Source organism: Microtus ochrogaster, chromosome 4 (assembly GCF_000317375.1).
Source record: "Microtus ochrogaster isolate Prairie Vole_2 chromosome 4, MicOch1.0, whole genome shotgun sequence".
NCBI classification, from domain to species: Eukaryota; Metazoa; Chordata; class Mammalia; order Rodentia; family Cricetidae; genus Microtus; species Microtus ochrogaster.
In genome coordinates, this window is record NC_022011.1 from 52098769 (window position 1) to 52112407 (window position 13639).

At 57.8% G+C, this 13639-nt stretch overlaps 3 protein-coding genes across 10 annotated transcripts in view; 1 reads left to right on the plus strand and 2 right to left on the minus strand.

Annotated features, from left to right (window-relative positions):
- The window catches only part of Grin1 (glutamate ionotropic receptor NMDA type subunit 1), a 27295-nt gene extending 19080 nt beyond the window's left edge, over positions 1 to 8215 (plus strand). For 2 of the 8 annotated variants that reach the window (XM_005346313.3, XM_005346315.3), the window contains 12 exons: positions 579 to 720; positions 801 to 928; positions 1200 to 1364; positions 1440 to 1558; positions 1685 to 1797; positions 1872 to 2020; positions 2156 to 2313; positions 2465 to 2626; positions 3222 to 3331; positions 3424 to 3569; positions 4845 to 4955; positions 6895 to 7338. In XM_005346313.3, the coding sequence (XP_005346370.1) occupies positions 579 to 720; positions 801 to 928; positions 1200 to 1364; positions 1440 to 1558; positions 1685 to 1797; positions 1872 to 2020; positions 2156 to 2313; positions 2465 to 2626; positions 3222 to 3331; positions 3424 to 3569; positions 4845 to 4955; positions 6895 to 7011 (1620 nt within the window). In that variant the 3' untranslated portion in view covers positions 7012 to 7338. Of the gene's footprint in view, positions 1 to 578; positions 721 to 800; positions 929 to 1199; positions 1365 to 1439; positions 1559 to 1684; positions 1798 to 1871; positions 2021 to 2155; positions 2314 to 2464; positions 2627 to 3221; positions 3332 to 3423; positions 3570 to 4844; positions 4956 to 6894 lie in introns of all 8 variants that reach the window. The other 6 variants (XM_005346318.3, XM_005346320.3, XM_005346317.3 and 3 more) reach the window with 4 other exon arrangements.
- A 100-nt stretch (positions 8216 to 8315) lies between these two features.
- Positions 8316 to 9627, minus strand: Lrrc26 (leucine rich repeat containing 26). The gene is made up of 2 exons (XM_005346321.3): positions 8725 to 9627; positions 8316 to 8648 (listed from the first exon to the last, which is right to left on the minus strand). The coding sequence occupies exons 1-2, from the start codon at positions 9395 to 9397 to the stop codon at positions 8329 to 8331; spliced, it is 993 nt and encodes a 330-aa protein (XP_005346378.1). The 5' UTR covers positions 9398 to 9627; the 3' UTR covers positions 8316 to 8328.
- Positions 9628 to 10203: 576 nt separating this feature from the next.
- On the minus strand, positions 10204 to 11262 carry Tmem210 (transmembrane protein 210). The gene is made up of 4 exons (XM_005346322.2): positions 11149 to 11262; positions 10854 to 10989; positions 10591 to 10620; positions 10204 to 10429 (listed from the first exon to the last, which is right to left on the minus strand). The coding sequence occupies exons 1-4, from the start codon at positions 11234 to 11236 to the stop codon at positions 10228 to 10230; spliced, it is 456 nt and encodes a 151-aa protein (XP_005346379.1). The 5' UTR covers positions 11237 to 11262; the 3' UTR covers positions 10204 to 10227.
- Between the last annotated feature and the right edge of the window lie 2377 nt (positions 11263 to 13639).

A 13639-nucleotide genomic window follows, 5' to 3' on the forward strand; every position in this document is an offset into this window, starting at 1 on the left:
AGCCTGGTCTACAGAGCTAGTTCCAGGACAGGCTCCAAAGCCACAGAGAAACCCTGTCTCGAAAAACAAAAAAAAAAAACAAAAAACAAAAAAAAAAAACCAAAAAAAACCCCCGACAAGGGTCAAAGACTGAAGGCTACCTGCCAGTGGAGGCCAGGGTGGCCCTGGCAAGGATGCAGAGTTTCTCCTCTGTGATTGGTCAGAGATCGTGCCCAGTCCACACAGTAAATACTACACAGTCACACTGTGATATATGAACTGGGATCAGAGGAAAGGGGCTACAAGAAGAGGACAGCATTGCAGGAGGCACTTTGATGAGCCAGGGCCGATGGCTGGGGAAGTCTGTACCCCACTTCAGCACCTCACCAGACTTGTATCCCTACCCCGAGGGCAGAACCGATGCTAACCATGTCAGAAGGTTGTGGACTGACCTCTGACCAGTGGGACAGGGCCCGGGTGGGGATTTCACAGAGCACCGGAAGAAAGATGGAGACGAGGGTTGCTGTGTGCCAAGAAGCTGCCAGCCCTGGGGACAACCAAGGGCAGGTGGCCCAGGCTGGTTCTTGTCTTTCCCCCAGATAGTGACAATCCACCAAGAGCCCTTTGTGTACGTCAAACCCACACTGAGTGATGGGACATGCAAGGAGGAATTCACGGTTAACGGTGACCCAGTCAAGAAGGTGATCTGCACAGGGCCCAATGACACCTCGCCAGGCAGCCGTGAGTGCCGGGTAGAGTGTGGCAGTGTACTGGGCAGTGAAATCGGGAGCCTGCTGATACTATTCTCTAACTGTCCACAGCACGCCACACGGTGCCTCAGTGCTGCTATGGCTTCTGCATTGACCTGCTCATCAAGTTGGCACGGACCATGAACTTTACCTATGAGGTCCACCTGGTGGCAGATGGCAAGTTTGGCACACAGGAGCGGGTATGGAGTGGATGGCAGGGGCGAGGCCTGGAGGGAGGGGCTAGTGGGATTCGTGAGCTGAGATGGATTCATTGGAAAGTCTTTGGGGGTGGGTAGAGCCTTGTTCAAAGGGGCTGGGGCTGGGCTTTAGAGATGAGCTAGATACGGAACAGGAGATGTCGTCATCCCCCTCCGACCCCCCGTGTGCTAGGACTAAGGTCTAGGAATGCTTGTTCGTTCGGGGAACCATACCCACCCTGTCTGCAGCCCCACTGGCTCTGTCGCTTCGCAGGTAAACAACAGCAACAAAAAGGAGTGGAATGGGATGATGGGAGAGCTGCTCAGTGGTCAAGCAGACATGATTGTGGCACCGCTGACCATCAACAATGAGCGTGCACAATACATAGAGTTCTCCAAGCCCTTCAAGTACCAGGGCCTGACCATTCTGGTCAAGAAGGTAGGCAGGGCTCAAGTGGGGATGGAGTGGGGGCATGGAGGGCCCAGGCAATGCTGATTCCCTGTTCACCTGCAGGAGATTCCCCGGAGCACGCTGGACTCGTTCATGCAGCCCTTCCAGAGCACGCTGTGGTTGCTAGTGGGGCTGTCGGTGCACGTGGTGGCCGTAATGCTCTATCTGCTAGACCGCTTCAGGTGAGTGCCGTGGAGGGAGCTGGACCCCTCCGTCTAGAGGGTGGGCAGAACTGGCAGGGCTGGGCAGAGCTGCCTCTCCTGTCCTCTCTCCCGCTTTCTCTCCCACCTCCCCTTTGCACTCTGCAGTCCATTTGGCCGGTTCAAGGTGAACAGTGAGGAGGAAGAGGAGGACGCGCTGACCCTGTCCTCCGCCATGTGGTTCTCCTGGGGTGTCCTGCTCAACTCTGGCATCGGGGAAGGTGAGACGAAGCCACTGTCCTTCCCGGCTGCATCCCCTGCTTTCCGGGGAACTGACCTAAGTCTCTGCCCACAGGTGCTCCCCGGAGCTTCTCTGCACGGATCCTAGGCATGGTGTGGGCTGGTTTTGCCATGATCATCGTGGCTTCCTATACTGCCAACCTGGCAGCCTTCCTGGTGCTGGATCGGCCTGAGGAGCGTATCACAGGCATCAATGACCCCAGGGTGAGGCCCCAGGGCTGTGGGGCAGTGTGTGTGTGTGTGTCTGTGTGTGTATGTGTCAAGAAGAGGTTGAGAGGAAGTATCTGCTCCTGGTGGAGCCTAGGGGGCAGCCGTGAGCTGAGGCCTCTGTCCCTGCAGCTCAGAAACCCCTCGGACAAGTTCATCTATGCGACTGTGAAGCAGAGTTCAGTGGACATCTACTTCCGGAGGCAGGTGGAGCTGAGCACCATGTATCGGCACATGGAGAAACACAACTACGAGAGCGCAGCAGAGGCCATCCAGGCTGTGCGGGACAAGTGAGCGAGCACACAAAAGGCCGCCCTGGCTGGGTGGGATGGTAAAGGGCCAGGCAAAGGGGACCTGCTCACTCAGGAAACACAGTGGAGGGTGTCTGGACTGAAGTGTGAGCAGGGTGCGGGGCTCCTTTGACTCCACCTCTGCCGGCAGCAAGCTCCATGCCTTCATCTGGGACTCAGCGGTGCTGGAGTTCGAGGCGTCACAGAAATGTGACCTAGTGACAACGGGTGAGCTGTTCTTCCGCTCGGGCTTCGGCATCGGCATGCGCAAGGACAGCCCCTGGAAGCAGAATGTTTCCCTGTCCATACTCAAGTGAGTCTGCCCTGTGTTGGGGCCCTCTCTTCCCTTCTCCTCTTGGCTTTAAGAGCCTCCCCACAAGGTTGGACCTTGTCTCTAGTGCCCAAGCGGCAAAACACCAAACCACTCTACCCCAGGCCAGCGCCTATTCACCAGACACTGACATCATCTGGTACAACTGCCGTAAAGGAAACTCCACCCAAACCAGGCATCAGCCCCATAAGAGAACCTTCCCACTCTCAGCCCAGCAAAGGCTATAAGCTTCCTAACTCCCAAAGCCCCACTTGGCAGCCTGGTGGTGGCGCACGCCTTTAATCCTAGCACTCGGGAGGCAGAGGCAGGCAGATCTCTGTGATATTCAAGGCCAGCCTAGTTTACAAGAGCTAGTTCCAGGACAGGCACCAAAGCTACAGAGAAACCTTGTCTCTAAACAAACAAGCAAGCAAACAAACCAAAGCCCCACTTGGGCTGAAAAGTCTGTCCCATGGTACTGCCTCCCCTGTGAGCCCTGCCCACACTCACACAGCCCCACTCCTAGATGCAAGCCCTGCCCATTCCCAGTCCCACGCCTGCTTCCAGCCCTGCCTTCCCTCTCCCCTTCCCTACTCAGGTCCCATGAGAATGGCTTCATGGAGGATCTGGATAAGACATGGGTTCGGTATCAGGAATGTGACTCCCGCAGCAATGCTCCTGCGACTCTCACTTTTGAGAACATGGCAGGTGGGCCCTCCGTGCTGCCTTGATGCCGGGATGGATTGTTTGGGGGCTACAGCCTCTGGGCAGTCAGATGAGGCACTGGGTACTTCACACAGGGGTCTTTATGCTGGTGGCTGGAGGCATCGTGGCTGGGATCTTCCTGATTTTCATCGAGATCGCCTACAAAAGACACAAGGATGCCCGTAGGAAGCAGATGCAGCTGGCTTTTGCAGCAGTGAACGTGTGGAGGAAGAACCTGCAGGTAGGACAGGCCACCCTCCGAGGCCTGGCGTCCAGGGCCCCGCCAGGCCACGGCCCTACTCTATCCCTACAGGCCGTGGCACTGGCTCTGGCTCATGGGCAGGACTGGTGCTAGGAGCCATGGCCAGGGGCAGTGGTGAGTGTTCCCAAGACACAGGGGCAGCACAGGCAGGAGCTGCCTGCAGGTGGCCACCCACTGCCAAGCTGGGCCAAGGGAGGCCATGAACCCTGCTCCAAGCTTCTGCCTGGCCCCTCTGTTTCCAGAGTCACCTACTGGCACCCAATCCATAGGAAGGCAATCAGGCAGGGTAAGACAAGGGCCCGCCTGTGTGTAGTACGTGATCTGAGATGTATATGGCCTGCTACATCCCAGCTCCTTTGACACCCCTTCTGGAGACCCCTTTTCTTTCTGTGTCCAGCTCTGTGACTCCAATCTAAAAGGGGCTGATCTGCCTCACCTGGTGCCTCAGGCCACATCCGTGTGGATTTGTGGCTGGCAGGGATAAGGCTGCATGTGGGATGGTCAGAAGCCACCAGGGAAAGGGACAGGGTGGGCAGTGAGGTTCACACAAGCCTGAAGACTAGCGGCCAATGGCCAGGTTCCGATTCACTTGTCTCTTCTCTTTCTCTGGGTGTCTTGCTGGAGCTGTGTCCTGAGCTGACATTGACATTACAGTGAGGGCTGTTGGGGGGGACAGGGCTCTTGGAGCCCCCACATCTCTCATCCACCCGTTCTTGCTTTTGGCCCTACAGGTCCCCTGGGGACCTGGCCACAGCTGTCCAGGGCCATGCTGGCCATCAGACTCCAGGCCAGTGCCCCCGGATCTACCTCTGTCTATCACTCCAATTCCAACTGGACACCTCCTTGGGTCCTTGGCCCCTTCCTGGTGTGTGCCTTTTGGGGTCAGCAGCCTCTGAACAAAGGGGCTGGTGTGGCCCCCGAGAGGAAGCTCTTCCTGTCCTCAGGGGCTCCTCCTCCTCAGGATGCCTCTAAGCCAGGGCCACCCAGGAGCCAGGGAGCCAGGCGAACATTCTAGGAAGAGTGCCAGCAGGACCCCAAGCCCAGCCCCAGCACAAGCAAGGACAGGCCCAACCCCGGGCAGAAGAGGCCACTCTCAAAAGTCTGGCTGTTGGTCAGTCTGTCCAGCACAGTGAGGCAGGCAGGATACAGGGCCTGAGTGGCTGGCCGGGCCTGGCAGCGGCCCCCAAGGAGCAGGCAAGGGCAGGTGTGGCCGCCACCCTTAGCCGTCTAATCACTTATACATATTCATTTTAGGATAGAAAGAGTGGTAGAGCAGAGCCCGACCCTAAAAAGAAAGCCACATTTAGGGCTATCACCTCCACCCTGGCCTCCAGCTTCAAGAGACGTAGGTCCTCCAAAGACACGGTAAGGGGGAAGCACCCCAGTCCCGCGTCTCTGACTCCTCCCTTGCCCCATGTCTGTCTCCCTCACCCTCACCATCCCACCCCTGTCCCCGCCTCCAACCCTGGCCATCCGTGCCGATGCCTCGAGTCAGTCCTTCACCCACCCTCCACCCATACAAGGGTGCCGTCCTTTAGAACTCTCCGGAACTCTCCTCGAGCCCTCACTGGTCCTCAGCTTCCCCATGTGTCTCCACGTTAGTCTGCCCACCTCCCTCCCCATGCCATGACCCACACACCATCTGGAAGCCGTGTCATGTTGTTGGTCAGTCAGTCAGCCTCACCATCTCTCTGGGCTACTCAGACCCTGGGAACTAGAGTAGCCCTGTCCCAGGTTGTCCCTGCCAGGATACCACGCCACGTCTGTTTCATCCCTGTTTCTCTTGCCTCCACGAGGGGCTTGACACCTCGTTCTTGCTCTGCAACAGCTCTGGAGGGTGTAGCTGTGATGTCCCATCCCGTCCGTCTGTCTGGCCACTGGCCCCGCCCCCCAGACACCTGTCTCACCTGTCTCACCAGAGCCATGCGTGTTGCATCTTCCATGTGGTCTCTGTGTGGGCCGGGGGCTGGGGGCTGGGCCTGGGTCCATCTGGGTGGACGACTGGGGCCTAGCATTGGCACTGACCCTTGGTCACAGGGAGACCGCCAGGTGGGCAGTGGGGTGGGGCCAAGTTGAACAGGTCCCTGATGGAGGTGAGGCAGCAGCACCCAGGTGATCTGAGCATAGACAGGGTGTCCCTGAAAACCCTGGCCTGAGCACACAGAGTAATACTCAGAGGGAGGCCCAGGAAGGGGAGACTAAGACCAGTGTTTCAGCTCAGACCCCCAAGCACTGCCACGAGGCCATTGTCAGAACCATACCGTCTGCCTTCAGAACCCTGTCCCCTGCCTTGGGCAGCACGCCACCAAACCAGAAATGCATACTCAAAAGAAAATCCTCCAAAGGATCCCCATTTTGCTAGTCACCCTGGTCCTAGCCAAGAAGCAGCCCCTCTAGCCAGTGTCACCCACAAGGGGCTTGTGTCCCATGAGGAATCTGGGTTTGTGGTAGAGCCCTATGCTCAGGAAGAAAGACACACAGACAGGATTTGGTGCAGAGCAATGGAAGTGCCAGGCTCAGACTACTCGAGTGCTCCAGAGAGACCTATGAGGAGTGGCTGCTCAGTTCTCTGAGGGCCCTGGTACAGGAAGAGTGGGTGAAGCCGAAGGGTCTGTGGGCTGCACCACCGTGAGGCTCCAGGAGCTGGTGCAAAGACAGTCTCCAGGGTCTCCCAGACCAGGGAAAGTGGGCATGGCCTATGCTACAAGATCTGAGCCAGGATCCCCACAAGGGGCTGCCGGGGAGGGAGAGCAGGGCTGTGGGCGGAAACTTGTGTGGGAAAGGGGAAATCCGACAGAGAGGATTATCTGTACTTTTGGGGCCAAGTGGCCAAAGTGGGGAGAGTACAAAATTCCTGCAGGCGGCAGGCCACTTTCAGAGGGTGTCATTCAGTCTTGGGGCCCCATCTGGAACTGGCCAGGTAAAGCTCAGAAATCTACACGGTTCCTTTCTGGGCACTTGTTCTCAGTTCAGTCTTTACCTGAGCCTCCCTGGGCACCAGGGACCCGTTCTTCCGGGCCATCTGAAGCTGGCCCCACCCTGCAGGGTTGACCTCTGGGCATTGCCACTGTGGGCTGGGTGGGGGAGGGCAACCCAGCTCGCACCCTGTCTCTGGGGCTGGGTGCTGTTCAGAGGGAGGCTTGGGTGGGGGCTCCTTTGGGTGGGGTGGGGTCGGTCCAGCTGCTGAGATCCTTTGCCCCTGTCCTGTGGCCGGTCCGGGCCAGGGCAGCACTGGGCGCTCAGGGCTGGGATCCCTGGTGGCCGGCAGGGCCAGCAGGTATTGATTGTTGGTTCTTATTTATAGAGCACCGGGGGTGGACGCGGCGCTTTGCAAAACCAAAAAGACACAGTGCTGCCGCGACGCGCTATTGAGAGGGAGGAGGGCCAGCTGCAGCTGTGTTCCCGTCATAGGGAGAGCTGAGACGCCCCGCCCGCCCTCCTCTGCCCCTCCCCCGCAGACAGACAGACAGACGCACGGGACAGCGGCCTGGCCCACGCAGAACCCCGGAGCACGACGGGGTCGGGGGAGGAGCACCCCCAGCCTCCCCCAGGCCGTGCCCGCCTGCCCGCCGGTCGGCCGGCTGGCCGGTCCACCCTGTCCCGGCCCCGCGCGTGCCCCCGACGTCGGAGCTAACGGGCCGCCTTGTCTGTGTATTTCTATTTTACAGCAGTACCATCCCACTGATATCACGGGCCCGCTCAACCTCTCAGATCCCTCGGTCAGCACCGTGGTGTGAGGCCCCCGGAGGCGCCCACCTGCCCAGTTAGCCCGGCCAAGGACACTGATGAGTCCTGCTGCTCGGGAAGGCCTGAGGGAAGCCCACCCGCCCCAGAGACTGCCCACCCTGGGCCTCCCGTCCGCCTGCCCTGCTGCCTGGCAGGCAGCCCCTGCAGGACCAAGGTGCGGACCAGAGCGGCTGAGGATGGGCCAGAGCTGAGCCGGCTGGGCAGGGCCACAGGGCGCTCCGGCAGAGGCAGGGCCCTGGGGTCTCTGAGCAGTGGGGTGAGGGGCCTAAGTGGCCCCGGCCGGAGGGGTGTGGAGCAGAAATGGCAGCCCCATCCTTCCTCCAGCCACCACCCTAAGCTACAGTGGGGGCCCATGGCCCCAGCTGGCTAGGTCACCCACCCACCCCTCCTCCAGCGCCTGCTCTCTGCAACCTGACTTCCTCCTCGGGTTGGAAGGCTCTCTCTCCTGCTGCACCACCCTCCCACGACCCTTCCCCACCCCATTTGCAGGGCTGGCCCTGACATTTCCCAGTGTCAGCCCTCACTGCCCTGCTGGCAGCGCTTCCCAGGGGTGCTCTCTGGCTCCCAGTTGTCCAGGGCTCCAGACTCCGAGAGGGCTGAGCCTTCTCTTCTGCCTGCAGCCACAATAGGCTTCCTCAGACGCTGGCTCGCAACGAGCCCCGCACCTTGGGCACCAGGGAGCGCCATCCGCCTCCCATTCGGGTGTCATTCACCCACCACCTTGTACATGACCTGCTCTCCCAGTGTCCAAGCGCGTGCCTTCCCCGTGTCGCTGGTGCGCAGTAGCGTGCTACTCCTCTGCCCCAGAGACACCGGGCGCGCACAGCTACCCCAACCCCGGTATTCAGTGGTGATGCCTAAAGGAATGTCAGAAATTTTCCGGTTTTTTTGTCTATTGTTGACGCCTACAGGGAGTTTGAAGGGAGGCCAGGAATTTGGGGACAGTTTTCAAAGTGCAGAGCACTGGGGGAGGGCTAGAAACAACCGCAGCTTAGGCTTGTGTTGCAGCCGCCGCAGGGCTCCCAGCATCCTCCTGGGAGGTTGGACCCTCGGGGTCCAGCGGTCTCCTTAGTAAGGGGCGTACCGTGGTGCGGCCGCGGCGCCGCCGTGCACCACAGGCAGTGAGCACGGAGCCCAATGCCAGGCAGATGGCCAGACTGGCGAGGAAAGAGACCGGCCCGAGAGCATATACCACCGCCAGGTCTCGCGCTGCGAGTGTCTGAGCGCAGTGTCTGAAGGCCGTGTCCGGAAAGGCTGTCAGTAGGCTGAGCGTCTGGCGTCTTGGAGACACGCAGAACAGGGTCTCAGTTTCTGCAGGACACAGGAGCGGCATCAGATGGCAGCAATTGCATCAAACATTATCTGTCCTGCGCCCCAGATGGCTCACCTGAAGAGGGACGCGGGTGCTTGCGCAGCCAGGTGCAAAGCGGACGCAGCGCGCAGCTGCATGCCCAGGGGTTGCCACGCAAGCGCAACACGTCGAGCGTGGGCAGGCTATTCAGCAAACCCGCCTCGAGCGCAGACAGTGAATTGTCCTGCAGGCTGAGCACTCGCAGTAATGGGAGCGCGCCCAGGATCGAAGGCTCCAGAAATGCCAACCGATTACCCGCTAGGGAAAGAAAACGCAACGCGCGGAGCGGCACGAAGGTGCCAGGAGACAGGGTTTCCAACTGGTTGGCGCTCAGGTCTAGAAATTGCAACACGCCCAGACCCCAGAAAGCTCGAGCGTGTACTGACCGGAGCCGGTTCTCCCGCAGGTCTAGGTATAGTAGCGCGTCCGCCCCAGCGAAGGCACCTGGAGGCAGCGCGCTGACGCGATTGTGATCCAGAAGCAGTGAGCTTACTCTCCAGCTCAGGCCCGCTGGTACCGTGGGCAGCTCGAGTGCGGAGCAATTGGCCTTGCCACCTAGTGAACATGAACAAGCCTCGGGGCACTCGGGGACCACCGGGGATCTGGAAGGGGCAGTTCCAACGTGCTCCTGTGTCCAGACTCGCCTCAACGACAGCAGCAGCAGTAGAGACAGTTGCGGCAGAAGCCGCAAGAAAAAAGAGCCCCGCATGAGGACTGCTCGAGAAGACAAGGGGACCTAGATCCCTGTGCGGCTTCGGAATGCAGATGACCTGGAGTTTGTCCCTTCCTCACCTACAGAAGTATTAACTCTCCTGCCAGAGCACAACAGCTTCTGTCCCACAACTGGTTCCTCGCCTTGGGCGGGGGCTAGGCACAGAGCCAAAGCCCAATACTGCCAACCACCTGTCCAGGGCTCGTCTTGGCTTGGCTCTGAACCCATAGTGGAGCTGATGAGACCACTGGACGCCCCACTGAGACCTAAAGAGCAGGGTCAAACCCACCAGCTCCACATAGAATGTGACCCACAATGCCTTGCTCCATACCCCAGTCTCAATTTCATCCCTTGTCAGCAAAAAGACCCTATAGAGTCTGTCCAGTCCCTTGACAGGATTGGTGGAGGTATAAATGCAAAGGAAAGACCTTAAAAGTGTAGGAGGGATGGCAAACCTAAGGCAAAAGAGGGAGTGTACCCAACCCTCTCCCCCTTGGAGCCCTTGAGGGCCGTGTTAGTAGAAAGGAGTGCTGGCTCAAGTCTGGGCAATGCAGCTCCCTTTGGACTTGCTAGCTACAGGTCCTGTCTTGGGAAATCTGGGAAGTAGGAAGGGCCCAGGGTCAGTCATCTTTGTAAGGCCAACAGTAGGAAGGTTCAGCTGAGAAAAGCTGAACTGGCCAGCTGGGCTAGGAGCTGAAAACCCTGGCTCTGCCCCTGGGTGGAGACACCTTCCGTGATCTATGACAAACACTACCTCGAGGGACTTGCAAGAAGGACAGCACACAATCACTAAATACTGTTTAATTCCCCAGCCTAGCTGCCCTCCGCTACTGTGGCGGTGGAGGAGGTGGAGGTGGAGGTGGTGGAGGAGGCTCCTCTAGCGGAACCTCCATGGGAATGGTCATGAAGCCCTGGTTGTCCAAGGTCGGCATCATGGATACCTCCAGGTCACGGTCCATGAGGCGGGACTCGATGTGCACCGAGCGCAGGTCCATGCGATCTGCCCGGACCCCAAAGGGCCCTATCAACCTGCATGATGGGCTGGGTCAGCATGATCTGGCAGGGCCTTGGCCACCCAAGAGAAGCTGGCCCTTGAGGACATTGCTCTGGATACCACTGTGATCTCTACTTTCAGGAGCGGGCAGAGAGAGGGCACAGCTCACCCTTGAGGCTTTTCCTGGTGTGCTTACCTGTTTTCCGTGTGTCCGGGGCACGAATCACTGAGGGGGACAAAGGCAGGTGTGAATTCTGGAGAAATGCTCTTCCCACATGCCTGGAAGCCCCCTTGAACCTCTTCCTGGAACCCCCATACCCCCCACACACCCTGGAAAATATTACCCCCAGCCTCTCATGACACACCACCCCAAGAAGAGGCCCCTCAAAGGCATGGCTAACAGCCCAGGGCCAGTAGCATGGCCCCACTCCCGTTGTGCCCAACCCCAAGCTCACGCACCCCTTGGCCCGAAAGACACCAATCGCCACAATAACGAGTGCACAGAAGCAGCTGGCACTGACACCAGCCAGTATCACAATGAGAGCAATAAGGGCCTCACGGCTGAGGCCAAGGCTGCATTCACAGTAGGTTCCAGCTGCAGAAACAAGGCCACAAGACCAGGAGCCAGTCACCTGCCTGTGGACGACCTCAGGTCGTCCCCCACCCCCCACCCCAGTGGCTCTCAGGACACAGGTGGCTTGCCCTGCTTGGAAAAGGGTGAGACTCTGGCTGGGGGGCTAGTGGGAGGAGGCACCTGCAGCAGGGATGAGCAAAAGGGACAAACATATCAGACCAAGGGGGCTGCCAGCTGGGCAGGAGTCAGGCTGGGGACAGGGGGCCATGTTCAGCCCCCAGCCCCACCACACACCTCTAGACGGAACTCATTGGAAGGTGCTGACCTCACAGTGGGGCTGTGAGGCAGAGGGTGTGGGGGCAGGGACTCAGAGAACCCAGACCACTTGGATGCTGGAATTCTAGGAGTCCTGGGTGGACAGCCCTGGATGGAGCAGGTAAAGGGGACAGGGTTTGCGAGCTCTAGCCAGATCTGCGACAGGGGATAGTAGGGCTACAGTTTTACAGACACATAGCAGCTCTAGATAAACGGGTGAGAACCTTACTTTGCCCTCTGGTGTTGGGAACCAAGACCTCAGTTTGCTTGTCCACATCTGACCTCTGAGTAGAGTTAGAGCTCTACCAGACTTCCCGTTAACAAAACCCTCCCCAAGTTGAGGCAGGTAGGGGACAAGGAAGCTATGGGAGGTGGGGTATGTGTTCAGCTGCCCTCCTTGGCTTTGGAGGACTGAGCTCATACAGCCTTTAGTCCGGGTTAAGGGACTGCTGGTATCCTAAGGAATCCTTGATCATCTATTGGGATGGGAGAGTCACTGGCTACATATGCCTGAGCAGGACACCATACCATAGCCTTAGAATAACACCCCCAGGGAGCAGATGGCTCAGAAAGGGTTGCAGTCTCTGGCTCACACCTCTTATTAGTCGGAGCTCGATGCTCTGAGGGTCTGTTGACTCTGTAATCAGCCGCTGCCCAAGGGAACTAGTTTGCCTACAGGCTGGCATGGTCAGGGTTAACCTACAGCTCTGTCCTGAACTTGTTGTCCCAGGCTGAGATGCAGGCGCAGCCCCACCCTGCTGCCATTCTCCTCTATGAGGATCTGCCAAGCAAACTAAGAGGAAATGTCAGCCCTGCAGCTGAGCCCAGCCTCCTGCCAGCTGGAGCCAACACGGTGCCAGGAGGGGAGGGCACAGCTTGAACCCACTGGCCCTCATCACTGGGGACATCCCTGACAGCAGACACAGGTACCCTTACAGGGTTAGTCGAGAAACAACTCCTGACATGAGCTTTGTATTGGTTAAACGAGAACCAAGACCTCTCTGGTCTTTAAGATTCGTCCACAAACTTAGTCTAAAGGAATGCAGGGCAGATGGTGTGCCTGAGGCCCAGGGGCTGGCATTGTCACCCTACCAGGCCAGCCTAGCAAGTTTATATCCTGGTTAGGACAAAGACACACCCATCTGTGGCCAGGTGTATGAACCAGATAGGAACACCTTCATGGCCTCTAACAGGTTGTGTTTTGTTTTGTTTTTGGAGGCAGGGTTTCTCTGTAGCTTTGGCTTTTTTTTTTTTTTTCAAGACAGGGTTTCTTTGTGGCTTTGGAGCCTGTCCTGGAACTAGCTCTGTAGACCAGGCTGGTCTCGAACTCACAGAGATCCACCCGCCTCTGCCTGGATTGCTAGGCTTAAAGGCATGCGCCACCATTGCCCACCACCTGACAGTTAAGTGGGGTAGGGCAGGGTCTGAGAACTGGGACTAGAGGAGAAAAATCTCATCTCTGAAATACCGTGAACAAGGTTTGCTACATTTATGGGAACCCTCAGGCTATGGCTAAGGTCCTGTGCCTAATACCTGCCTTCAGTCCTTTAAAACCTGAGGAGAGAAGATTCCTCTAGAACAGCCAGGTGAGGTGAAACCCTTGAAGGGGATTTCTGCTCAGAACCCAAGTACAGAATAAGCCAAAGCCAGTAGCTGAGGATGAGGGACAAAGAAGGGCATAGTCTAGGGGTAGTGGCAGCAGCTGAGACTGGGTGTGGCTTGTGGCCTGGGATCCACCTTGGGCAAGGATCAGGATGTGCAAGCAATGATTCCAAAGAGCTTTTGTTCCCTTTGAGGATGGTGCCTCAGGTCCGGGTATTTCCTGCCGGCAAACAGGTGTTCTGGGACAGGGGAGCAGGAGTCCACATTGTGCCCCATCAGGTCCTAGCCTGTCCTCAGCTAGCATCTGGGACACAGCCTGCTTTTCAGGGTGGCTGAGCCCTAACTTGAGGGAAAGGATTAAATTGGTTCCTGGTTCTACTCTCACCCCTGCCCTTATCCATAAATTCTGACTGCAAATCTTGAGGACATCAAAGAATCTGAATACATACGCGTACTATGTAATATCTGGTGCAAGAAAGGGGGACAAAGATCTAATCCTCTGGCCACTAGATTATGTCCTTAAGTGGCTATTGTCTGCTGGACACAAGGAGTATATCTGACTCAGGTTGCCTCACTTTGGAAGACCTGGTGGGTGCAAATGTCCTAACAACACAAAGCCTGGCATTAACTCCACATAAGCTACACACAAGTGAAGATCCAAGATTCCTTTAAAGACCATAAAAGCAGGATGGGGCTATAAGTCTAACTCAGGAGAGTCTGGGGAGCTAACCCTATTTACTTTTACCCAAACAAG